This window comes from Haliotis cracherodii, unplaced genomic scaffold (genome assembly GCF_022045235.1).
Source record: "Haliotis cracherodii isolate W230 unplaced genomic scaffold, xgHalCrac1.p SCAF_1, whole genome shotgun sequence".
NCBI classification, from domain to species: Eukaryota; Metazoa; Mollusca; class Gastropoda; order Lepetellida; family Haliotidae; genus Haliotis; species Haliotis cracherodii.
Window position 1 is genome coordinate 61,719,935 of NW_027266264.1, and position 26,243 is coordinate 61,746,177.

Genomic DNA, 26,243 nt, shown 5'->3' on the forward strand with positions numbered 1-26,243 from the left:
CGAAGGTCAAACTTCAGCAACCGGTTCAGCATCCATTAAATCAACTCCTTTGCCAGTTTGGTTGGATGCGCCAGTCATTGCAAGGACAACCCAAGCCATGCACCATGCCTGCGGAATATGTAATTTGATCGAAACCAGTGTCATCAAAACAGGCATTAATCTCGTAAGCTACATCCCACAGCATTAGACAAATATTTTTAGAAGAGAGTGAGTGAGTATGGTTTTACGCCGCTTTTAGCAATAGTCCAGCAATATCACGGCGGAGGACACCAGAAATGGGCTTCACACATTGTACCCATGTGGGGAATCGAACCCGGGTCTTCGGCGTGACGAGCGAACGCTTTAACCACTAGGCTACCCGACCGCCCCTTTAGAAGAGAGAAATGTCTCGTGTAATAAATGATTTCATAGACTATACAAGCTCAGAAAATAAAGTTAGAAGAGAAAAATATATTGTGTAATATAATGCACAATGAAGAACGAAGCGTGGTTTATTTCACGATAAAACATTGTTGCATAATGACGTCACTTCTAGAGATCCGCTGGCAATTTAACGACGTCGTATATTGGTCGACGTTATTTTTGAGAGGGAAGTGTTCAGTGAGTTGTTCCCCATTGTTGTAGCTGGGCAACGCAGATATACCTGATGGCCAAAACGATCGTATCCAAAAGCGGGGGAGATTTGACAATCGGTATTGGGAGAAAAGGTACAGGTAATTGACGTGGGGATTGTGAGAATTTGCGGGAAATACCCACCTGTGCATAAAATGGACTTGTCCAACATCGGATTCTAATGAGGGAGTCATCATTATTAAAATACGGGTAAATATGTTTAAAGCTTGTACATGTTAGTAACAGCCTTAATGAGGCTCTACATAATGTTGATATCTCATATAAGAAATACACGACTCGCGGTCGCGCCTCTCATGGTTTATTCTCCCTGCAGTGTTTTATTGTACGATAAACAACTCACACTCGTCGTTTATTTCTTAAATAAAAGATGATATAGGCAATATGTAAGTCGAGGGGCTTCCAGGCAAATTATCCGATTCAAAGCCGCGTGAACGTTTACACCATGAGACAGTCACCGGAAGGCGGCAGTCGGTAGACGGTAGACGCCATGGTGTTGGGACGAGACAGTCACCGGTAGACGGCAGACGGTAGACGCCATGGTGTTGGGACATGAGACAGTCACCGGAAGACGGCAGACGGTAGACGCCATGGTGTTGGGACATGAGACAGTCACCGGTAGACGGTAGACGCCATGGTGTTGGGACATGAGACAGTCACTGGTAGACGGTAGACGCCATGGTGTCGGGGCATGCGACAGTCACTGGTAGACGCCATCATGTTGGGGCATGAGACAGTCACTGGTAGACGGTAGACGCCATGGTGTTCGGGCATGAGACAGTCACCGGTAGACGGTAGACGCCATGGTATTGGGGCATGAGACAGTCACCGGTAGACGGTAGACGCCATGGTGTTGGGACATGAGACAGTCACCGGTAGACGGTAGACACCATGGTGATGGGGCATGAAACAGTCACCGGTAGACGGTAGACACCATGGTGTTGGGGCATGAAACAGTCTTCGGTAGACGGTAGACACCATGGTGTTGGGGCTTGTGCGTACTGCATATCCGCATATCAAATCACACCAAGAGTGTAGTGTCTTCGGAGTTGCCATGGGTACCAGACACTATTACGGTAACAATGTTACAAGGTAACCACTCGGTAACATATACTTATTATAAGCTCCCCTTTCTAAACGCATTACAACTTCTTGAAGTTCTCTTTGTTAACGTTTTACACGATTTAAAGTTCTCTTTCTCTACGTTTTACAAGTTTCCTTACTTATTACCCGTTTCATTGATAAATCCAACCAGATCTACTTCTAGATGAATGACACTTTAACGACAACTGTACACCTGTGTAAATAAATGCGACCAGTCTTCATGGATTCGATCATACATATCTCTGTCGAGTCGATATTCCTCGCTACAGCTTGCATACATAAATGTGAATTAGTCTTTGTGCAGCAGTGTTTCATGAAAGCATGTGACCAAATGTACGGACGAAACTCTGCCCACTGTTACCTGAGAGTACCGAGGGTTAACAGTGACTGCCGATGGGTATCCAAGGTATGTTTCTTACACCTGGTACCAAATTAACAACGAACGCAGGATCTCCCAAACCATTTTTGCTGCATTCTTTAAAATTTAATCTGTACATCATAATCATAATAATAATAATAATAATAATAATAATAATAATAATAATGATGATGATGATGATGATGATGATGATGATAATAATAATATTAATAATAATAATAATCGTATGTTGTGTGTAAACAAACCATCTGTCTATTGTCAACTAAAAAAGTCGGATATCTTCAACACATATCTCACATACACCTGACTCACATAAAAACACACAAAAATAGTTTTAAAAATGGTTTAATGAGCGATATTTTCACAGCTGAACGATGTTGAGCAAGATATAATACCGTCATTTCATTTCAATCATCCTGAATGCTTCTGCACCATCTGTTGAAACACATCATAAACTGCCATTTTCCGAGTCATATTCTATGTACAGTTTTAAGCACAAATAAATCTTTCAGCAAAAAAACAAAGTAAACAACATACATTAATGAGATGTACTTGTGATAATATCCTCGTTTATCAGGGGACTTCGGCACTCTAGAGTTGTGTACCTTGATAAAGGAGGATGCAGAGAGGCATACTGTTTCTCCTCGCATTATCTACCCGTTAGCTCTTAGTAATCACTGAGCTTTCACGAAATATCAGGACCCAGGTATATTATGCACACATCAAATTTATAGTTCTTGAAGTAGAAAGTTAACCACATTAGCATCGGTCAGTGACGTAATGGGACATCGCACGTCCATGAGATTTACCGAAGCATCCCATATGTCATAACGGTAACATTTTCCATTCCTACGATAGGTCAACAAAGTAACTCAACATGGCCTTGAAATGTATAGAACACTGACGATCGTGGTCTAAACGGGTCGGATCTAACTACTGAATATTTTTCCTCTCAGTATGCTTTAGAATACAGTTCACTCGCATCTTGATGTAACAAATTATGCCTCTCTCTGTTATGTAAACAAACAAAGGCTTTTTCACAACAAGAAAGTAATATGTTTAACAGAGTGTAGGAAGTACATGCTCCTTATCGTAAACAGTAAACAAGCTGTGAAGTTCATAGATGAAATGTTACATATGAATAGTAAATACCCAATCCGTGATTCTGACAAATGAGGGACCAACATTTAATATTTTTTTGGGGTGGGGGTAGGGGGTAGGTGTGGGGGAGGGGGTAAAGGGTAAGTTAGGAGGGGGATCGGGGAGGTGACCTGGGATGTTTATGCAGAACAATATTTATCAAATGTTTCTCTGAACGGAAGAGCAAGACACATTACTTGGGACCACAAGTAATACGTCTCGATACCACTTGGAATTCGCTTCCATCATTTTCGGAAAAGCGCTGACCCTGCCCTCCCCTACCCACAGAATATCAAATAGCCGGCCCTAATGTATGTTTCATTAGTGTATCATTTGAAGCTTTATATGATAGATAGTCACGATATGGCTGCAATATTGCCGATGTGACGTTAAATATTAACTCACTCACTCACTTATATGATAGACAAATTGATGTTTGTATTACATTGGATCTGCAGCCCTTTGGTTTGGGTATGCACCTTTTTCCGAATACAGTCGAAACCTCCTCAGTCGACCCTTTAATGAACCAGACATACATAAGTCTTGGCGCCTGCGATCTTGAGCTTACGACACATGGAGGTTCCAAGTACGATAAAACTCATAACGACTATTGACATAAACGTGGTTTTACGCAACACTACCATATGAAACTAATGTTGTAGGTTTACGGTACAAGGTGTCCTGCCATGTTCGTGATACCGCGATGATGTTGCTGCAAGACAATGGTTGTGTACAATGAGTATGTTGAGAATGAATTAACCTTTTCGATTTATGCCTCAACACCTTAATAAAAGTTTTCATTTAATACCATACTTCACTGATGCAACCCCTTACACTATGTTCATTATGCATCATTCCGTTGTGCAAAGCCGTGAACAAAAAATATAATTTAATGTTTAAAAACTGAAAAAACTTCTTCATGACATTGTCTCTGTAAATATGGGATTCGCCGGTTCTGTGAATGGAACATTTTAAGACTTCTTGACGCTGATGAATTATTATTGTATAAAAGTAAAACATCCAGAGGGCTTTGACACATCACACAGAGGTAAGAGGTAACCAGGTTATTGGGGGTGGCAAAACACAGGTTGTAAACACGTGGGTATCACAATGATGATGCGTGTGACGCACTGAAACGGGTCTTAAGGAAATATAGCATAGAGTAAACTGCTGATGTAGACGATTCAATGAAATGTCTGAAGGAATCTAATCCTTTACAAATTCTCTATTACCATACATTTAGCTCTGAAAATAGATTGGGTGGCAGTTTTCACATTTTATGATATTTGTTTTCAGAGCTTACGAGCCTTGGTTAACCGTTGAAACACAAATACCCTCAGAGAAGGCGGGCGCAAGTGTGGTTTTACGCCGCTTTTTGCAATATTCCGGGGGACACCAGAAATTGGCTTCACACATTGTACCCATGTCGGGAATCGAACCCGTGACGAGCGAACGCTTTAACCACTAGGCTACCAGACCGCCCCCTCCCCCCCCCCTCCCCCTCTCTCAGAGAAGGACTTCACACATTGATGTGTGAGAATCACACGCCGGTCGTTGGCAAACATTTTAACCAATTGACCACCTAACCAGTACACAGACAACACAAGTGAGGTGTTGCAGTGTACCCCTCCACACTTCCACGAGGTCCAGGAACGGTAGTATTATACACTATTAGACTTTTGATAGGGACACTCAGATATGTCACTCTATATAAATATACACTCGACATATTATGAGAATCAGTTTTGTATGTCATGGAAACATACAATATCCCTATCAGAAGTTGAGTTGTATGTTATCAAATGTTTTGGTTCAGCAAAAATAAGGTGACACAATAAGGTGTTACTTAAATGACAAACACAAACAAACAGAAATGTGATATGAGGCAAGTGAAATACAGTCCATTATGGACAGTTATTGTGTAACAGCATTGGCCATTCATTAATTTACTCATGGTTAATCAGAGTGCTAATCTTAACTATCATAAATTTTTTCCCTGATATGAATTTTCTAATTCTGATAAAAGGCACATAATGACATCTTATTGTTGCATAAAGACTTATGGAACCTTAGATTCAAGGCTTATCCAAGAGAACCTGTCCGAATACACATACGGATACATGCACATAGCCTACACGAACTAAAACAATTAATTTCTGACACTGTAATATTCTTACCACAATCACTTGAGGTAAAGGTTGAGGACATGTAGCCTCTAGAGACTGAAAACACTGAAATAATAACCATGATCATAATAATATTGTATAAATTAATTATGCAATACTGTCCGTGATATTGTCACTGCGGAAGAGGGGAAAACATGCCCACTTTAATACACTACAGCACCTGTGAAATAACATCCCTGTAGAATACACAATAACGTCACAGGCAAATTACGTCACGATAACGCCCTTCTTGCAGAACACATGTAGAGATGCCAGACACGTCAATCACTGGCAAATTTCAGGATATATAAACTGGAAGTACTGTAGTAATACACGAATACGCACATATACGAACATAGAGCACAAAGTCATGACACGAGAGCTAGTTTTTCATAGTTCTATATAGAAGCTTTCTGCTCAGGAATCTCAACCGGGTTTCAGTTCACACAATGTTTGCTATATGATAGGTAAAGCTAGAACTCACACTCAAGCTTAATAAAACACTTGAAGGCTTGGGTCATAGTTAACATATTCGTCCATTTGGTAGTTGGGATCAGGAGTTAATTGGACTATTATAAGCTATCGCCGCATATAGAATACAGACAATGGGTCCCGTAAATACGGATGGTTTGAATTTAGTATCAGTCTTATGCAAGAGCTGCCCATGTCAATAGCTGCGCAGGTCAACATCTGCGCATGTCAAAAGCTGCCACGTCGAGCATAATACAACCAGATGACCAATCATCTCCAGGAATAACGAAATCCATGTGTCCTCCAATGTAGTTGGTAATAACCGAAGATCGTAAATGGCATGGCAACACCATTGACGTCCATCCTTTGGATTAACACTGGTTCGTGTTATCCGGATTCGTTATATCGGAGTTGAATGTACCATCTTAAACATCGTAGCCAGCGTTTGGACGTGTCTGTGACGTGACAGTAACAACTCTATTCCCTTACGCCTTCTTAAACGACTTCTTCACATGATACGTCCGCTGGCTGTTCTGTTGTGAGTGGGGCAGTAGAGGCAGCAGATTTGTCAGACTTTTGTCGTCGTGGGCCGTCGGAGTAGTATCTGTGGCAGTAGGTGCAGTTGATGACCTCGTCGAAACAGTCACCAAGGTCCGTCGACAGCTTAGAGTACAACACTGGCCGGATGGCTTTATCCACTAGCAGGAGACACAAGAAATAGTCATTGATGACTGAAAGGTTCTTGATGTAGTCGTGGTCAGGGTGGTCGTACGCGTTGTTGTAGACGAGGGTGGTAACGTGATGGGGGAGTTCACAGATGACGAAGCTCAGCACCACCGCTGACACCAATCGGGACATCTGTTTTTCATGCCGAGAATAACTATCTGCGAAGTAGCGCTTCCCAATGTAGTACGTGGTAGCGTATATCAACAGCATCATTGTAATGGGAACAAAACATGAGAAGGAGCTCGTCAGCCAGACCTCCTTATCGATATCGGCGTCTTGCGTGTACAGACATACGTCGTCCTCATGTACCCACACTTGAATAACTGGAACTGTCGCCAAGGCTCCAACCACCCACACCACGATACTGCAGTACAATGCATGGCGTCCAGTTGGCGAGGAGTGACCTCTGTTTGTCAGCAGGATGCCTCTGAGAACTGTCATGACAACCAGATGGTATGCTGCTATGTAGGAAGTACCGTTCATGAGGTAGCGGCTGCATTTGCACCATGATGTTGACATGACGCCCAGGACACGCAGTATATCCATCATATGCGAAGGCACGGCGATAACCAGATGAAGCATGTCCGCTACAGCCAGGCCCCCCATGATCACAAAGACGTCGACGCGAAGGTTCCGGTACATGCACAGTGCCCGGACAAAAATCAGGTTACCGATTAGTCCCACCAGAGCAGTTATTCCCATCAATATGAGGACCACGAGGACGTCCTGACTGAGGACCATCAGAGGGTCCTCGGTCAAACTCTCGTCCGGTTCTGCCGTCATCATCTGATCCATCTAAATATCTAAGTAGGTTCCAGCCGTCGGTTGTAATGCTTACATTTCACTCTGATGACTTTAAAGGCTGTGCAGGAACTCTGAAACGCAGAAACATTGGTGTAAGTTAAAGTGACCAAGAAACAATGTTCGATTAATTTCCTCCAGACATATCTATTCAAGGATTACAATGTCATGAAATATTCTTTTCTTTTTCAACTCAGGCGACACAAGTATCAAAATTAAGAAGTCATTTTTGTGTTTTGATTGGTTTGTTGTTTAACGCCGCCCTCAGCAATATTCCAGCAATATGACGGCGGTCTGTAAATAATGGAGTCTGGACCAGACAATCCAGTGATTAATATCATGAGCATCGATCTACGCAACTGGGATACCATGACATCATACAAGTCAGCGAAACTGACCACCCGATCCCGTTAGTCGCCATTAACGACAATCATAATCACCTTTGACGGCAAGCATGGGTTGCTGAAGACCTGTTCTACCCCAGAGTCTTCACGTGTTTCGAACCAATCTTGAGACATGACACATAGTATTATTTAATACAAAAATAAGTTTAGGTTTTAATACAACTATTGATTTCAACCCTGCAATAACATAATGTGCAAAACATTAACATTTGATCATTCATAACACGATATATTAAAAACATGGGGAAAAGACAATGTTTACATTTTTTAGCAGAAACTTCAATTTCTGAATGTATTAACAAGAAGTTAATGTAGGGGAAGCAATTGCAATGCATTATTTCATAAGTAGCAACACATAATATGTAAGACAGACATTTAATATTGTAATACTGTAGTGATATACATTTTTAAAGCAAATGACATTTTTTCTCGTTTCTGGAAAACTGTCCCTTTAGCTACCAAGAACCACCTTTGAACTGAAATCCCATTTCTACTTTCTGCCCTACGAATGGTGATCTGAAGTGGAGCTCTCTTTCCAAGTTCAAGTTTGTCCCCTATGTTACCACCCATCTCGACATATATATCAACTTGGCATGCTCGGTTACTTGTTAAGATCCTCACAGCTTCGCAGTGAAAATGCCATGTTCTTCCATTCCTAGGGAGTGTTACTTGGTTTAAGATGTACCATGACATAGAATACTTCCTTCTTGTTACTGTCCCTGCTGTTATCATGAAATTAGTAACAGCAGGGACATATTTCCCAGGGAGTGTTACTTGGTTTAAGATGTACCATGACATAGAATACTTACCTCCTGATACTGTCCCTGCTGTAATCATGAAATTAGTAACAGCAGGGACATATTTCCCAGGGAGTGTTACTTGGTTTAAGATGTACCATGACATAGAATACTTCCTTCCTGTTACTGTCCCTGCTGTTATCATGAAATTAGTAACAGCAGGGACATATTTCCCAGGGAGTGTTACTTGGTTTAAGATGTACCATGACATAGAATACTTCCCTCCTGATACTGTCCCTGCTGTTATCATGAAATTAGTAACAGCAGGGACATATTTCCCAGGGAGTGTTACTTGGTTTAAGATGTACCATGACATAGAATACTTCCTTCCCTTTACTATCCCTGCTGTTATCATGAAATTAGTAACAGCAGGGACATATTTCCCAGGGAGTGTTACTTGGTTTAAGATGTACCATGACATAGAATACTTACCTCCTGATACTGTCCCTGCTGTTATCATGAAATTAGTAACAGCAGGGACATATTTCCCAGGGAGTGTTACTTGGTTTAAGATGTACCATGACATAGAATACTTCCTTCCTGATACTGTCCCTGCTGTTATCATGAAATTAGTAACAGCAGGGACATATTTCCCAGGGAGTGTTACTTGGTTTAAGATGTACCATGACATAGAATACTTCCTTCCCTTTACTATCCCTGCTGTTATCATGAAATTAGTAACAGCAGGGACATTTTAGTAACAGAAGGCAAGGCGACAGTGTTACGTGCAACACTTTCAGACACTGCTTAATGAATGCATTTGTTAAGCTTCTCGTGAAGTGTATGTAAATTTTAGACACACATTTACTAGTACTAGTACAAATACTAGTACTCTGAACATGTTGCCTGAGCATATTTTACTTTAATAAAAAACCCAGCAGGGACAATTTGAACAGTTACTTAAACCGTAATGTATCATACATATCACTGACATTGCATGAACGATAGGGGAAATAAAGTGTTTTGTTATTGTTTTCCAAATGTCGATGGCTGTCTCAGCAGCTTAGCAAGCAGAAAAGTAGAAATAAATTGTTTCATTTCTGTAAAGTTATTTTGTTACGTTTACTTTTTCTCAAATATAAGTTTTACCTGCGGTAACAGGAAACTTGACGTAGAGTTTGCCAATTGGCATATAAAGCTAGAAAAAAAATAAAGGGATTCGGGTATTGAATTTTCAAAAAGGTCATGTATTAATACAAAATTAGACGACCTTTAACACAAACAGGTTTTGACATTTTTGCCATTTAGAAAATCTGACATTTAATGAGAATGTGCCTGCTATTGTTCTCTCTGGACATTCTCGTCATTCTACTGTCACGTATGTTTACGGCCGCATCAGTCAATATTCCAGTATGTCACGGCGGCCTTGATCTGGTGAGCCATAAACCTACCATATCCATGTACCTAAACAAATAGTTGCCAGGGATACGTGATGGTCTCAACATCCCTTATTTTCAATTTCCTGAGCCTCATGGAGTTCGAAAAAGATTCTAGAATGTTTTCATAATATTTTTCATTTTAATATTTGTTTTATTTCTGCGAATCAGTTAAAATGACGCATGTCTTCTACGTTTGTTACTTTGGTGAAACCTAAGTAACGAAATGATATTCTGGCACATCAATGGGACGCAACTCCGTATAGCGAACAGTCTTACAGACCGTTAGGCAATCATGCCCCCAAGGACCTGAAGACCGTGTCATCACCTCCTCTCAGGTATCAGTCCCATGCCAAAATTACGCTACTGAAGGTGATATATTCCCATTTTTAAAACAACTATAGATTTCTTTCCGAGGACATATATATATATGGTTATGGTTATGTATGTATGTATGTATGTATGTATGTATGTATGTATATATATATATATATATATATATATATATATATATATATATATATATATATATATATATATATATATATATATAAACATGATCCTTCAAACACAGTATCTCAGTAGGGCCCGTTCAAAGGACCATGACCATGACATATGCACTTATATTATATCTTTCCTGAACAGTCATCATAGCACCTTTCATAGCTAATGAAATGTTTGAAATAACAATGCAATGCTCTTGTATGGTATTTAGCAGTAGTACAATGCAACTATACACGAAACAGCTGCTTTTAGAGAGAAAATATTGTTTTTTGTTTTGTTTGTTGTTTAACGCCGCACTCGGCAATATTACAGCTATACGACGGCGGCCTGGAAATAATCGAGTCTGGACGAGACAATCCAGTGATTGACATCGTGAGCATCGAACCACGCAATTGGGATACGAAACTGTGACCTTGACCGTTTCGAAAACACTATGGCCACTACCTATTCAACTTCTGCAGCTGGCACCATTACTCGGGTAAATTTCATCAACAGCACGTGTTCATTTACACCATCGCGACACGTGTCAGCGTGATGGATTTCATCCACTATGAAGAGTACAGCGGATTCATCAAAAAACCTTATCGCAGCGGAATCGAAATTAATCCCATATGAAATATATACTCACGACACCTGCTGCACCAGACACCAGATAAGCCCGTTGGAACCGCATGCAGAACACCGAGCTATCATTGTCAAGGCGGAGACTGAGTTCGAGGTGGGCTACCCCCTTTTTATATAAACATAATCACTAATGACATGCGCTGCAGGATGACAAAACATTTCCTTCCAAGCCAATGAAAATGGCAAAAGGTTACATTAGCCTTGAAACCGCTCACAGAGAGCCAGTAGGAAATCTTCAAGATACTTTGACAACCAACATGGTCACGATATATTGACATAATACAGGCGGAAAACGATCAGCGGGATCTCTTGTATTTTTAGAATAAATATTGATCAGGTATTGAATAGGATCGGATATCATTGGATTTGATCAAGAGGATAACAATCGTTCTGGCCGGATTCATTTAAGTGCAATATTTCAAGAGCATTTGTCGAGTTTCAAATTTCCCTTGCTTAGTTAGAAGAAAGTCTCATTGAAGAAACGCTGGTTGAAATTTGATATAATTGACAAACAATTCTACAAGAGCAAGTCTTGTTTCCCAGTGTTCAAAAACGGACTTTACATCGCTGACTTTAACTACAAGTGCAAGGTCATTAACAGTTTATTTTTGTATGGGAGTTTTAATGGGAAAACAAAATCCAAATATGATATTCTTACCCTGTCCGTGCGAATACCTGAATAATGTCATCAACATGGCAATTCCAATGTGGTCGTCGATTGTACAGAGCTTCACCAGAAGAGATGGAGATGTCTTTAAATCATTGAGACGCAACGCAATTATACTTCTAAAATGTCGACGCAGCAAGTGATTGTAAAGAACTCTGCGCAGCAAAATACGGCATCTTACACGGCTGAACCCCCATGTCCCAAACTTTCCTGCGGCAAAACTTGCGCGGCGGTTACAAAACATGCACCAATATCTGTTCAGAAGAGCGCGCTAGATTAGTCTGCCTGTTGCATGCTCGCGTCCGATCGATGCCAATCACCTAACAGCTTATAGGCTCCCAGACGCTTTGTTCATGTACTTGGATATTCTGTTTCATGTTTTACGTAAATCCGACTGAGAGAAGACTTACAGGAGTGTCCGACAATTTGACATGTTCTCGAAAGCAATCTTCTTACATATCTTTTAAGGTTTCCGGAAACATTTTAAATCCCACAAGCGCCCCAAGATAGACTTCGAAAGAAACACGTCACCATCACACATGACATTTGACAGCATCATTGTATGATTTTGTTGGGTAATTTTATGTGGTGTCTTCAACTTTTTAAGTGATTTTAATTCTCCTAAATCAGAATATATCTACCTAAATAACAACATGAAGGTATACATAGACATTTAGTCTGGACTCGCAATATAATTATCGACATATTATTGACGATGATGAGCAACAGTTACAGACACAATATATGTCAACTTTCTACCTTTGGTCTCTCAACAGGAGCCACTGCATCCTTCACGAACAAATCACAGCGTCGCGTCTTTTTAGAACAGAATCGTATATTTTATCAAGACCTACCTATCCAGATTCACGTACAGTACAGTAGTATTTAATATAAACTGTTGAGAAGAAAAGTTTATACACTTAAAAATTCGATTTGTCCTACAAATTACAAAACGTTACTAGGCTGAAAAGAGTCACCGAAACACTGCAAATTTAAGGTTCAAAATACAACTATGATATCCGTTACAAAGACTATCGAATAACCATTTCTTGTTTGTTTCGTTTTCAGCAACAATCAAACATGGGTGTATACGTTCTTTCCCCGTCAGTTTAGTCAAATCAACAGTAAAATCAAGTATCTACACTTAGACCAAACACCGCCCTGGTGAAATAAGTTTTTTTCATTGACGTCAAGAACAACAAATTACAATTGTGAAAGCATTTCTCAAAAGTCACTGCAATCGTGGTGACTCGTCAACGTTATGCTTGAGGGTAGTTACTTAATCGTCAGTTTTATTTGCTTGAGAACCGGTGAACTTTACAAAGTGACACATACATGTACCACACAGCCTGCAGCTGAATTCTAAACCTAAAGATCATGTAGTCGTTGTCAGTCGATTACTGGTCAATGTGCCTTGAGGTCAAGGTGAGGTGAGGTGAGGTGAGGTGAAATTGGGTTTAACGTCGCGTCCAAGATTATTGCACTTATATAGCGACGTGCATGTACGTGTGTGTGTTTGTGTGGCTGCTTGTACTAGTCCAGACTGATGCCGATTTATAGTGCTAGCCCACTGAGATACCATGCCACAGTTTAACATGAATACCCCACTCATACACAGTATACTGACTCCGAGCCGACCAGTCCTTGTTTTAGCCCCTTAATGCCGAGCGCCAGACAGGGTAACAACAAGTACCATCTTTTAACGTCTTTTGGTATGACGCGGTCGGGGATCGAACCCCGGACCTTCCGCTCTCCGGGCGGACGCTCTACCACTAGACCACGGAGGCGGTCCTTGAGGTCAAGGACCACGGGGACCAACATGTACATCGACCTTGTCGTGATACGAATCATATCAAGATATTTAAGGGCCTCATCACCAATTGAGCATCTTGATGATTGACGGTATGTTCTATGGTTTCTGTGTGGGGAAGATCTGACGATTAGCTAGTCATCGAGTCACACTACAAGACTGGAAGACCGAACGTAAGATGCTGGCTAAATACGTCTCAGTGGAATTTCTTTTCTGATCACGTTAAGTAAAGATTGTATATTACTTTGAATTTGGGTTAATTAAACCGACATCCATGTCGTTTGTGAAAAGGACGATTGACGACTACCTTAAATACGTACAAATACCTAGTTTACAGTTTCCCAGACCCGAGAGAATAAATTCAAAAATGAATCCAACTCATGTCATGATTGCCTCAAAAAGAATGCAAATGCATTTCAATATTTTTTTTTGTAAATGTATTTTCAATGTATCATAATACATGGCTGCTAAATTGCTACATTTCACGATGCTCACTGACAGTGATCGAGTGACGATTTCATATCCTATCAAACCATCGCATTTCGATGACAGTTAGCTCGAACTGTCATGGCGTTGACAATGGAAGAATAACAATATAGCTGAATGTTTGGTAACAATCGAGTAGACGAGATGCACACTTTTTAACATAATACCTGTTTTTTATATTATTATATATTTCGTTAATCTCGAAGACGCTTTCATCCCAACATTTTAGGGAAAAGATTATATTTGCACGGAAATCCCGCCCCGAGATACAAGGTGTATGTTACACTGACGTACGTACATATCTGACATGCATATCAGATAAAGAGGTATTAGGCAATATATTATTGATAGTGAGTGAGTTGGATTTAACGCCGCTTTTAACAGTATTCCAGTTATATCACAGCGTGTCAGCTTAATGTGAGAGGAAAACCCGAAGTGATGCAGGTCTCAGACGTTTACCACCTCGGTGAAACCCACGAGCACGGATATGGTGCTGACAAACCTGGAAACATAATTGGGGCGAACCGGGATTCGAACCCACAATCATAGGTTTCTGGCGTGCCCAAGGGACGCAACTCTGCACAGCGAATCGCGGCGCCTAAGACGACTGAGCCACCTGTGCCCCCATATTATTGATAGTACACGGACAGATGATAGGTACTCGTTTTATCTTTATCACGTGTTAAGTACATATGTATGTGATAGTAGTGGCTGCAAACATGGCATTTTAATGTTAATTCCAGACAGTTTCTTTTTATGCAGGCAACTTTTTTTCTGTGTGAACCACCTGTCAAACTAGGTTTGTTTGATAGTTGGTTTGTTGTTTAACGCCGCACTTAGCAATATTCCAGCTATACGACAGCGGTCTGTAAATAATCGAGTCTGGACCAGACAATCGAGTGATTGACATCATGAGCATCGTTCCACGCAATTAGGATACAATGACATGCATCAACCAAGTCAGCGAGCCTGACAATCCGATCCCGATAGTCGCCTCTTACGACAAGCATGGGTTGCTGAAGACCTATTCGTCAAACTAGGTCACCTGAAGAGCCGACTATTGAGGATGGTTGGTTGCAATGTGTGACCTGGCTGATTGTGTTTCACCGAACCCCCCTGGATCATTGGTCATGCTTTCAACCATTGTTTTGCATCCCCATGGCTTTATCATTTACTTCTGTTGTCCCCCGCCGTTATTTAGCTGAACTATAGTGAATACAAATTATCCCCCTTCAAAAAATAAATGGACATGCAAGATATAGTGAGTGAATATGCCATTATGCCGCTTTCAGCAGTATCCCATTTGGGAAATCGAACCCGGGTCTTTTGAAAGAGGAAAAAAACCCTACACGACCAGGCTATACAGTGAGCGAGCCTGTACGCCACCCGGTAGTCAGTCATACAGGCCCTGATACAAATATATCAAATACAACCCTAACAAGTCTTTGTGTTTGGCAAGTCTAGATTACTCTGAAATTGAAGAAAGTCCCTGGGCATCTTTTATATTATATTTCTATTAAGATAACTTAACATCTGTTTTTATTCTCGACTGTAAGATGTGTTCATTTCAGAGACTAGATGTTAGTCTAGGCTCCCGGGTTAGAATTGTCCCTTAGCAATTCACGCTGGTCGTCAGGTGGGACTTATGGGATGGGGTGTTTAGACTCGGTGACTTGGTTGATGACGTGTCAACGTACCCCGAGGGCGTGGATCGTTGCTCGCAATATAAATCACTGGATTGTCCCGTTCAGATTCGATTATTTACAGGCCGCCGTCATATAGATGGACTACCGCTGAGTGCGGCGTTAAACAACAATCACATACACGCAGTGAGTGAATGGTACATCCGAATAAATCCGTATCTTTCTACAGATCCTATCAGAAACCGTCGCCATTATGTGACTTGTTAGTCAGATAGTTATGTATGACTGATTATTCATGTAATATAGAGTGTGTTAACGATCTGGTCACACCTGTGCAAATAATGGGTATTGATTTGTGTGAACGAATACGTTACAAGGTGTTTAGCAATAGGGATAAAACCATTTATCCATTAAGAAATAAAACTCTATAATAATGTATGGCCGTCGTAGTGTTGGGATCTAACATATCTTCCTCACTGTGTAAAAAAGCAACTGAGCTTGGTCAAATTGGCATCCTCAGTCAGGGAGTAGAGTAGAGTTTAATGAAATGGTTCAAACATCACATCAATTGTCTGCTAACGCCTATTTTATGATGCATAACCAACTAACAGTTAATGTTCATCTTAATTACACAGGGGGCGGTTTGGTAGCCTAGTGGTTAAAGCGTTGGCTCTTCACGCCTAAGACACGGGTAGGCGTGCGTTTAAAAGGTGGGTGGATGAGTTTAGCGCATGTATTTGAAATGTTACACTTCCGTGTGTAAGCTTAATGTAGGACCGAACGTAGTGACTTTGGTGAAACTCACGGAATTGGTGCTGACGGAATAATAATCATAATCAGAACGAATATCGATCTTGAACTCACGACTTCCGGATCCTGAACGGACAAAGGGACGCAATTCACAGAAGTGGCGATCTGTGGCCCCTACGGAGGCGCAAACCAGGGTGCGTTTACGTATGTAGAGATACTCATATACGCAGTGTACATAGCCCCCGGACAATTTTGCCTATTAAAACATTCACCTTGACGCCTATGGTCCGGATCCATAGAAACCTCATTCCAATGGTTTCCATGGCAGTAAACTGTTTTATGTGACCGAGAAACTAGCTGGCCAAGCAACAGGTCATCAGCGCCAGACGTGGCCGGACTCAAGCCACAATAAGCGCCTTAATGAACAAACATGGCACAGACGTCACCCTGATATGCCCATCTAAACGATATAATGCTTCGGCCATAATATCTGAAGACGTAATGTTCTTGTCTGTCAGTACCACATCATCACACGCGGAAGGTTAAACCAAATTAGGAAATTTAGAAAACTTGATTATCAAGTTATCGATTGATAACGATATTTGAGTGGTGAAAACACGAGGACGCCACTGTGGACATGTATTGGGGGCCCACCTCACTCCGGACGCAAAGATAAGTTGAAGTACGAGGCTTTGGCCTCACATGCAATAAAAACGTATTCAATCTGGGTAAAGATGTCAAACAAGAACGCTCAGATCCGGCAAGAGGCCACATCTCTTGATTTATCTACTTCCTGACTTCTGGAGATATTTCTTCCTTGGTTAATTTGTGAGCTATATATTTATTCAGTTACATGACATCCTTTGTGGATAAATATTATCTTTACTCTTATCATTTTAACACATAACACCGGATTGGCTGTGTAATTATCAAATGGACGGTTTACGTTGATTTACAGCTTTAACACATCCGTTAAGCCTTCAATATGTGGCGTCAATTGCAACCCTGCCATGACCCCAGCAACGCTTCTTCTTGTTGATTGTTGATAGGTAACTATATAATTGTGATCGAAATGATATTTAAGCCAATCAGCCTTCCCTTCTGCCGAACAATTACAGAAGTCTGTGGGTGGAAAGACAATGTAAAGCCTAAGGGATATTTCCAAAGCATGCGAAAGAGAAAGGAAAAACTTTTGAAACATTGCTCTGTGATGAATAGGAATGGTTTGTACACGCTCCAAATAGAAATGTTTGCAGAGTGTTGTATATATATTGATTGAAATAGGAACATTAGAGGAAATTCATTATTACTTCTTTTGTCAGAGCATGTTTATAAGGTGTCAAAACGACAGGATGTTGAGATTAAAAAACAAACATATAAATGAATTATTCAAAATATTTATTTTATCAAGTTCACGTTTTAGACCGCCTTGATGCATCCTCGGTTATCTAGAGAATTGTATGTTCATTTATACCTCGGATCCATTCGCCACAATACCTACGAGGCCGATTCGATGACCTGGCGCTAAAATAAGCCACCCCATCAGCGAAATGTCATGAGCGAGGAGAAGTTAGACAGTACAACTCGTGTGAAGATCAGGGGTAGAATAGGTCTGAAGCAACCCACGCTTGTCGTTAGAGGCGACTAAGGGGATCGGGTGGTCAGGCTCGTTGACTTGGTTGATGCATGGCATCGTATCCCATTGCGTGGACCAATGCTCAATGGAGGGTCCAGACACGATTATTGACAGACCGCTGTCATATATCTAGATACAAACAAAAAGGCAGGCGAATGGTTCCAGTGTACTTACCATAATAGAATCGAGATATTATGCCCCTGATAATCGAGGATGATCTAAAGATATATTTTTTTTGAAAACAGCATATGCTTTAACTGGTTGCACCCTAATTGATTGAACTATCGGTGTCGATGGAAAATGTTCCTCCTAAACGAATATGCCTCCACACATTTAAGGGATAAAGTTCAAAGCTGTGGGGTTGACAACATTGCGTGATATTCTGATACCATGCTGATATTATTCCATGGAGAATAAAGTGTCGTGACACTGGTAGAGGGATGACGCTCGGGGTTGCGAGGATACAGCGTATGTATGACAGAGTGATTGACGACCGTATAGAAGAAGACATAAGTTTTAGAACAAGATCCGGCGGAAATTAACCCGAGCAGCTTCTTCTCCTTGCTGCGTCTGTCAACTTCAGGCGGGGGACAATGATGGATTACATTAGTAATGGCGGTCGAAGAGCCATTTAGTTTTGATAACTGTCCAACTTAAATGACATCTTGTTTGATGATGCAGACGAACATGTCTGACTTAACAACGTTAACTTAACGCCCTCTTGTCAGTCCAAAAACTGTTGGATAAATATATGTCTTAATAAATTATATTTCGTATAGTTGATTCAATATATCGTAAAGTCTAAAACGCTGTCTATTGATAAAAATCTTTCGTCCATTCTAACAAATTCTCCCATCACCCATCTGTCTCTTCGAGTGGGTATGGCTTTAACCCGATTTTAGCAATTTTCCAGCAATATCACGGAGGGGACAATAGAAAAGGGTTTCACACATTGTATCCATGTGGGGAATCGAACCCGGAACTTCGGTGTGACGAGCGAACGCTCTAGCCAATAGGCTAACCCACTGCCCCGTCTGCCTGAACTTCCGTTCTGTCTGATAACACCTGGTCGCCTCTGTGGTCTAGTGGTAGAGCGTCCCCCCGGAGAGCCGAAGGCCGGGTTTCGATTCCCGGCCGCGTCACACCAAAAGAAGTTAAAAGATGGTACTTGTTGTTGCCAGGGCCTGCCTGGCGCTCGGCATTAAGGGGCTTAAACATAGACTGGTCGGCTCGGAGTCAGTATACTGTGTCTGAGTTGGGTATTATGTTAAATTGCGGCATGGTCGTCTGAGGCGCCGCGATTCGCTGTGCAGAGTTACATCCCTTGGGCACGCCAGAAACCTATGGTTGTGGGTTCGAATCCCGGTTCGCCCCAATTATGTTTCTAGGTTTGTCAGCACCATACCCGTGCTCGTGGGTTTCATCGAAGTGGTAAACGTCTGAGACCTGCATCACTTCGGTCTTTCCTCCCACATTAAGCTGACACGCCGTGATATAACTGGAATACCGTTAAAAGCGGCGTTAAACCAAACTCACCCACTCACTCACTAGTACAAGCAGCGACACACGCCTGGGCGAGCCCTCAAGAACATGCACACCGCTATATAACTGCAGTAATCTTGAACGCGATATTAAACTCCATTTCACCTCACCTCATCTGACAGCACCTGCCATCTACATACGTCTCCGTGATAAGTCACTGTTTATTGTCCCGGACTTATAAAGTCATATAAAGGATTTTCCCTTTAGAACAGAACCTCCCCAACCTTCTCGGAGTAAACCAGTAATCCAATCCATGACTATAACAATTTATCTAAATATACTAAGGCAATATATAATGACATCTCATTTAAATCAGCAGAAATAAATGTCACAGATATCAGAATGACAGCAACTAACAGCAGCAAACATACATTGCGAACTCCAGTGCGAAGGATGCGACGTCTGGATGCGGCGAGAGAAGAACGACAGGACTAAATGCCCCATCGTAGAATGCAGAACGCAGATGGCAGAGAGAACACAACACAATGGTTATGCGCCGCTCTTTACAATAGACCTGCAATATAATGGCGAGGGACAACATGAATACGCTTCACACGTTGTAAACATGTGGTGAATAGAACCCGGGCCTTCGGCGTGACGAGCGAACGCCTTCACCAGGCTAGGCTTCCCACCACTCAACACAGTAAAGAGTGCGACTCATTGATTCAAAACAACACAGAGCGGCACTACATCTCAGAGAGCTACAACACAACACAGAGCGGCAATGTATCTCAGAGAGCTACAACACAACACAGAGCGGCAATGTATCTCAGAGAGCTACAACACACACAGAGCGGCAATGTTTCTCAGAGAGCTACAACACAACACAGAGCGGCACTACATCTCAGAGAGCTACAACACAACACAGAGCGGCAGTACATCTCAGAGAGCTACAACACAACACAGAGCGGCACTACATCTCAGAGAGCTACAACACACACAGAGCGGCACTACATCTCAGAGAGCTACAACACAACACAGAGCGGCACTACATCTCAGAGAGCTGCAACACACACAGAGCGGCAATGTATCTCAGAGAGCTACAACACAACACAGAGCGGCACTACATCTCAGAGAGCTACAACACACACAGAGCGGCACTACATCTCAGAGAGCTACAACACACACAGAGCGGCACTACATCTCAGAGAGCTACAACACAACACAGAGCGGCACTACATCTCAGAGAGCTACAACACAACACAGAGCGGCACTACATCTCAGAGAGCTACAACACACACAGAGCGGCACTACATCTCAGAGAGCTACAACACAACACAGAGCGGCACTACATCTCAGAGAGCTGCAACACACACTGAGCGGCAATGTATCTCAGAGAGCTACAACACAACACAGAGCGGCACTACATCTCAGAGAGCTACAACACACACAGAGCGGCACTACATCTCAGAGAGCTGCAACACAACACAGAGCGGCACTACATCTCAGAGAGCTATAACACACACAGAGCGGCACTACATCTCAGAGAGCTACAACACAACACAGAGCGGCAATGTATCTCAGAGAGCTACAACACAACACAGAGCGGCACTACATCTCAGAGAGCTACAACACAACACAGAGCGGCAATGTATCTCAGAGAGCTACAACACAACACAGAGCGGCTCTACATCTCAGAGAGCTATAACACAACACAGAGCGGCACCACCTCTCAGAGAGCTATAACACCACAGAGTGAGCGACACATACGAGAGTGACATATCGAGCCAAAGTGAGGCATCTGTGTCATAACGCACAAACTACGTGTTAAGCTACTTCATCGCGATGCAAATGCATTCACAACCTTTCCCAGATTCGTCGCCTCCCTCTATCAAAGGTTCGAGTCGGCACCAAGACCCATGGTAACGTCGTTACCGGAACGCGTTCTGGAGATACAGTGTTGAAATTGGTATGCGTAAATCAAGGAATTGCGCATTTACTAACAAATTCAGCTAAGGAAATATTTCGCCTCCACACTCAGATGTTCGTTTAACGACCGCACTTACGAGGGTTGATTGATGAGGTGCTTGGTCACGACACGTTCTTCAAGTTTGTTCATTTTCCAAAGGTCACAGATCCCTATTTATTTTACTGACCAAAGCAATCTGCTCAATTTAGATTGTGGAATTATCTCTGTGACGTCGAACTATCCACAACTAGAGATTTCAGTATTGCGCAGTTCTCGCTTTGTGGGGCTTAGATTTTATCAGTCAACCCTCGTATGTCTCTTGTTATGTAAATGATTCAAGGACGAACTCTGCCGACCATGACGTCACAATCAAAGAGAAGCGAAACTCCGCACGCACTGCTTCTGGCACGGACACTCTCTGACTGTCTTTGCGCTGCGACGCCTTTATGATATAATGGAAATAACACTAATATGTAGTTTCCATAATCTATATTGACGAACCCTTCTATATCCCCGCAACGTATTTAAAAAGTGATAGTGATTATCAAATAATCAAATAGTGCCACGTCCCTGTAGCATTCGTGATCAACTCGTGTTATTCCGGGACAAGCCGAACAGCGACACGTGCCCCTCTCATGGCCATTTTTGCGACCGGGCTCCGTCTTAGCTCAAACGGGCATACTTAAAACAAATTGTCAACTCGTTGCGTAATGGTTCACATATATTCCCTATACATTATATATATTTCAGATGCAATTTAAAGCACATCTGGACATGCGGAATTATACGGTTTGATTGAACACATTTAACTGTGTCTTGGGTATATTTTTAGATGCAAGACATATGTAAAATCAAAAAATATTTCTGAGGGATTCTTTGACGAAATCATACACGCATTCTCATTGGTTTGTCGTACTTTCGCACATAACATTCATCGATAGGGGGACGAGTCTTCTTGCAGGTTACGGAAAGGGGCGAGTTGTGACGAATGGGCCCTGTAGCTGATTTGGATACGTAATCAACAGTCTAATACGGCAACAGAGACAGCCACTTAACAAAAGCATCCGGACAACGGGTAAACAGGCCATGACAAGCGAACTTTACCTTCAGTCACGTGACACAAGATAAACCCAACATCTTAGATACTGCTACATGAATCGGAACAACTATCCTTTGGCATCGCGGGATGTTATCACATGGACAAGAGATATCACGAGTGAGTGAGTGAGTGAGAGAGAGAGAGGAAGAGAGAGGTTTACGCCGTTGTAAGCAATATTCCAACAATACCATAGCGGGGGACACAAGTGGTAAGAATATGGGGAATCGACCCCGAGTCTTCGGCTTCTATAGACAACACCGCTGCCCATCAACCCTTCAACAAATGTCAACGAAGGTGTATTATTAATGACCGAAAACCAAACTATCACATCATAAATATCCCTTCGCAATCATGAATTGCAAACGAGACTTGACCGAGCCGTGCTGTGAGTGATACGTCATGTGACACGTGACCGATATGTTTTATTATCCGCGTGACATGACATCTGTTTCCTCCATTCTGGCATTTTTTAACGTAACCAGTAAACAGACACAACAACACCATTCTAGCAGAGGTCGCGTTGACACGGTACTATGTCAAGGCTACATAAATGAAGCGCGGATCTACATGACACACGTAAATAACACACTCTAATAATTGTTTTGCAGTTGTGTTACCGAGTTTTGGGCGAGCTATGCATGAAAGCCCCTGTTACTGATGTATGTCAGTTCAAGTACACTCAAGCCGTAACTGTTTAATCGGCCTTCTGTCAGATGGCGAGCCTCTCATGAACGTACCAACTTTATGGATAAAAAACTTCTTGTTTATTGCGTATAACAACTGGTTTATTGCATATAACAACTTCTGTATTATTGAATTTATCGTAACAAGGTAGTTATATATCCAACATACTCCAGCCTAAACCGAAAACAACCAGACTAGAAAGCCCCCCCCCCCCCCCCCCCACACACACACACAAACACACACACACCTCCTTCGCTGTAACGCCCCTCCCCAACTCTTCTCGACCAGCCTGGAAGGATATATGCAATAATACAGAAATTGTTATCCATAAAGCTGTTCGTTTTCATATTTCTTATTGAAGCCTTTCCCCGGGTTTAACTCAGTTAACCATTATTTCATCGAGGAACAGGCCAGGTAAAAGCCATTTTCAATTGTCTTAGTAGTCACGTGATACCCACGCATCACGGCTGTTACGGCCAGCGTGTTGCACTCCCCTGTGTGAAGCGAATGTCACAACTAACTATGGACGCAGTGGAGTGTTGAAAATAATGACCTATATTGAGGGCTGTGATACGTCGTGTGATGAGGTCAGGGTCAAAGGTCACCTTCATATAGCGGTTTCATAACGTGCTACCGGTCATGGCAGGTGAATATCCTTGACAAAATATTCACAACTTGTACAGATTCAAGACAACTGAAATCGAGGCACTTAATTTTAGTTGCAACTCCATTGGATGACTGATTGTGGTTTTGAGGTGGGGTGAAATGGGCCTCAACGTCGCGTTTATAAGATTGTAGCGACGTTCATGCACACGTGTGCATGTGTGCGTGCGTGCGCGCGTGCGTGTTAGTGTTTTTGGCTGCTTGTAATCGACTGGCCAGGGATTTTTTATGGAGACTGGATATATTTCATCAGCTACATCTGCAAACAAGATACTTTTTGATTAAAACTACGAGCCTTACTACATACTTTGACAAAAAAAACCACCTTGCAACAAAGTATTTTTTTGTGTCAGACTATCTATATATTAACTTTAACAGTCTGAAGCAATTTTATATTTTCATGTTTGTTTCAATAACCCCCCTACATGCCCCGTTGAGCTAAAATGAAGGAATCTGATCTAAGTGGGTAACATACAAGGGATCAAGTACCATATCCCCTCAGGCCATAAGAATAGCATTGCCTTCCACGTGAGCCGTGTCAGGGACATCCAAACACAAATGAGTCATTGTAAGTGTTTAGGCCTATGTCTCTCTCCAAGTAGCAATATCTACAAATGTGGGCAGTTAATGACTCGTGTAACAGGTTTTATGTTTTCCTATCAGAGTGGGCTATAGGTTATCACAGGTTACCACGGGTTGTAGGGTTGTAGGGTTGTATGGTTGTAGGGTTGTGTAAATGTATTCATGAATGCGTCGTATGCAATCGACTATATAATAACAGTTCTCTGAAAGGAAACATCGACCGATGCCCAAAAGCTGGAAGATCTGAGTACCACGTGGCCAAAATACAATGCACGTCGGATTCGAACCCCCTTTCTGCACACGACACCAGCGGTATAACTACCTCTTAGAGCTAATGTGTGGAAAGACTTACGTGACGCAAAAAATAGCATGCTAATGAAAGCCTCGTTTGAATTGGAATGGGCGTTCGATGACTAGCTTTAAAGAGAAATTTGCCCGTATCACGTTTTAATCCATTTCCATGTCTTCAAACACCGAATTTCTGGAAACTAAAATAAACTTGTGTTAAGTAGATCAATCTGGAAGTAAAATAATTCCCAGCAGGAAATGGACTATTCACTGTTGAGAGAGTCCCTCTTTAATCTGACAGGTTTGGGTTCACCGATGCCGAATGTACAAGATTATATATCCACACGGCTTATTCCGCAGAGAATACAACAGGTTGGGAATATTGTCCCCGTAATCTGTGTCACCACATGCGGCGCATATGACTGTAGGTCGACTAAAATAACGCCCTGTTGTGACAGTAATTACGTATAGTATCTAATTTCGAAAATAGAAACACCTTAAACGGCAACCAACACCTGAACATCAGTCACGCGACTAAATGTATTTCTATTATGGATTCATTCCAGCGCAAATAAGGAACAAGGACACGAGCATTCAATTCTCATGGACACATGGCTATGGGAATGGTCATTCAGCAAATCCGTTCAAGGAGCTTCAATGATTAAACAATGCTTAAAGCCATACATTGCTGTCTGTTAAGATGGCAGATGGGTAGAAGGGTTATACAGTCACCGATTTCTGTTTCTGTGGGCGCTTCTCAAATTACGTGGCATAGTCGAGTTCTTCATGACTGGTGTCCATGGCGACGTAGCTCTAACATTGGTAATGGTACTTACTTTAACCTTTACCATTCTCAAGTCTTTGATAGGCATTTAGGAATACACGACGTCATTCTCCTTGACTGTATTGGAACCAAGGACCCAGCTATGTCCATTTCAATGAGTGAACAGATAAATGACGAGTGAACAGATAAATGATGGGTGAACAGATAAATGGTGAATGAACAGATAAATGGTGAGTGAACAGATAAATGGTCAGTGAAAAGATGAATGTGAGTGAACAGATGAATGTGAGTGAGTGAAAAGATGAATGTGAGTGAACAGATAAATGTGAGTGAACAGATGAATGTGAGTGAACAGATAAATGGTGAGTGAACAGATAAATGGTGAATGAACAGATAAATGGTGAGTGAACAGATAAATGTGAGTGAACAGATAAATGTAAGTGAACAGATAAATGGTGAGTAAACAGATAAATGGGAGTGAACAGATTAATGGTGAGTGAACAGATAAATGTGAGTGAACAGATAAATGGTGAGTTAACAGATAAATGGGAGTGAACAGATAAATGGTGAGTAAACAGA

General features: G+C 41.8%; 2 protein-coding genes across 6 annotated transcripts in view; one reads left to right on the forward strand and one right to left on the reverse strand.

The window, feature by feature from the left end:
- Window positions 1-4,753: 4,753 nt before the first annotated feature.
- The window catches only part of LOC139480133 (endothelin receptor type B-like), a 47,148-nt gene continuing 25,658 nt past the window's right edge, over window positions 4,754-26,243 (reverse strand). For all 5 annotated transcript variants that reach the window (XM_071263514.1, XM_071223784.1, XM_071224494.1 and 2 more), the window contains exon 2: window positions 4,754-7,490. In XM_071263514.1, coding sequence (XP_071119615.1) covers window positions 6,385-7,410 — 1,026 coding nt within the window. In that variant the 5' untranslated portion in view covers window positions 7,411-7,490 and the 3' untranslated portion in view covers window positions 4,754-6,384. The remainder of the gene's footprint in view (window positions 7,491-26,243) is intronic.
- On the forward strand, window positions 20,418-21,341 carry LOC139456560 (serine-rich adhesin for platelets-like). The gene has a single exon (XM_071238347.1). It carries the CDS (start codon window positions 20,418-20,420, stop codon window positions 21,339-21,341), a length of 924 nt encoding a protein of 307 aa, XP_071094448.1.

What these genes read in the sequence shown, in the direction of transcription:
- LOC139456560 (XM_071238347.1), top strand. Translation starts at nt 20,418, where the DNA reads ATGTATCTCAGAGAGCTACAACACACACAGAGCGGCAATGTTTCTCAG.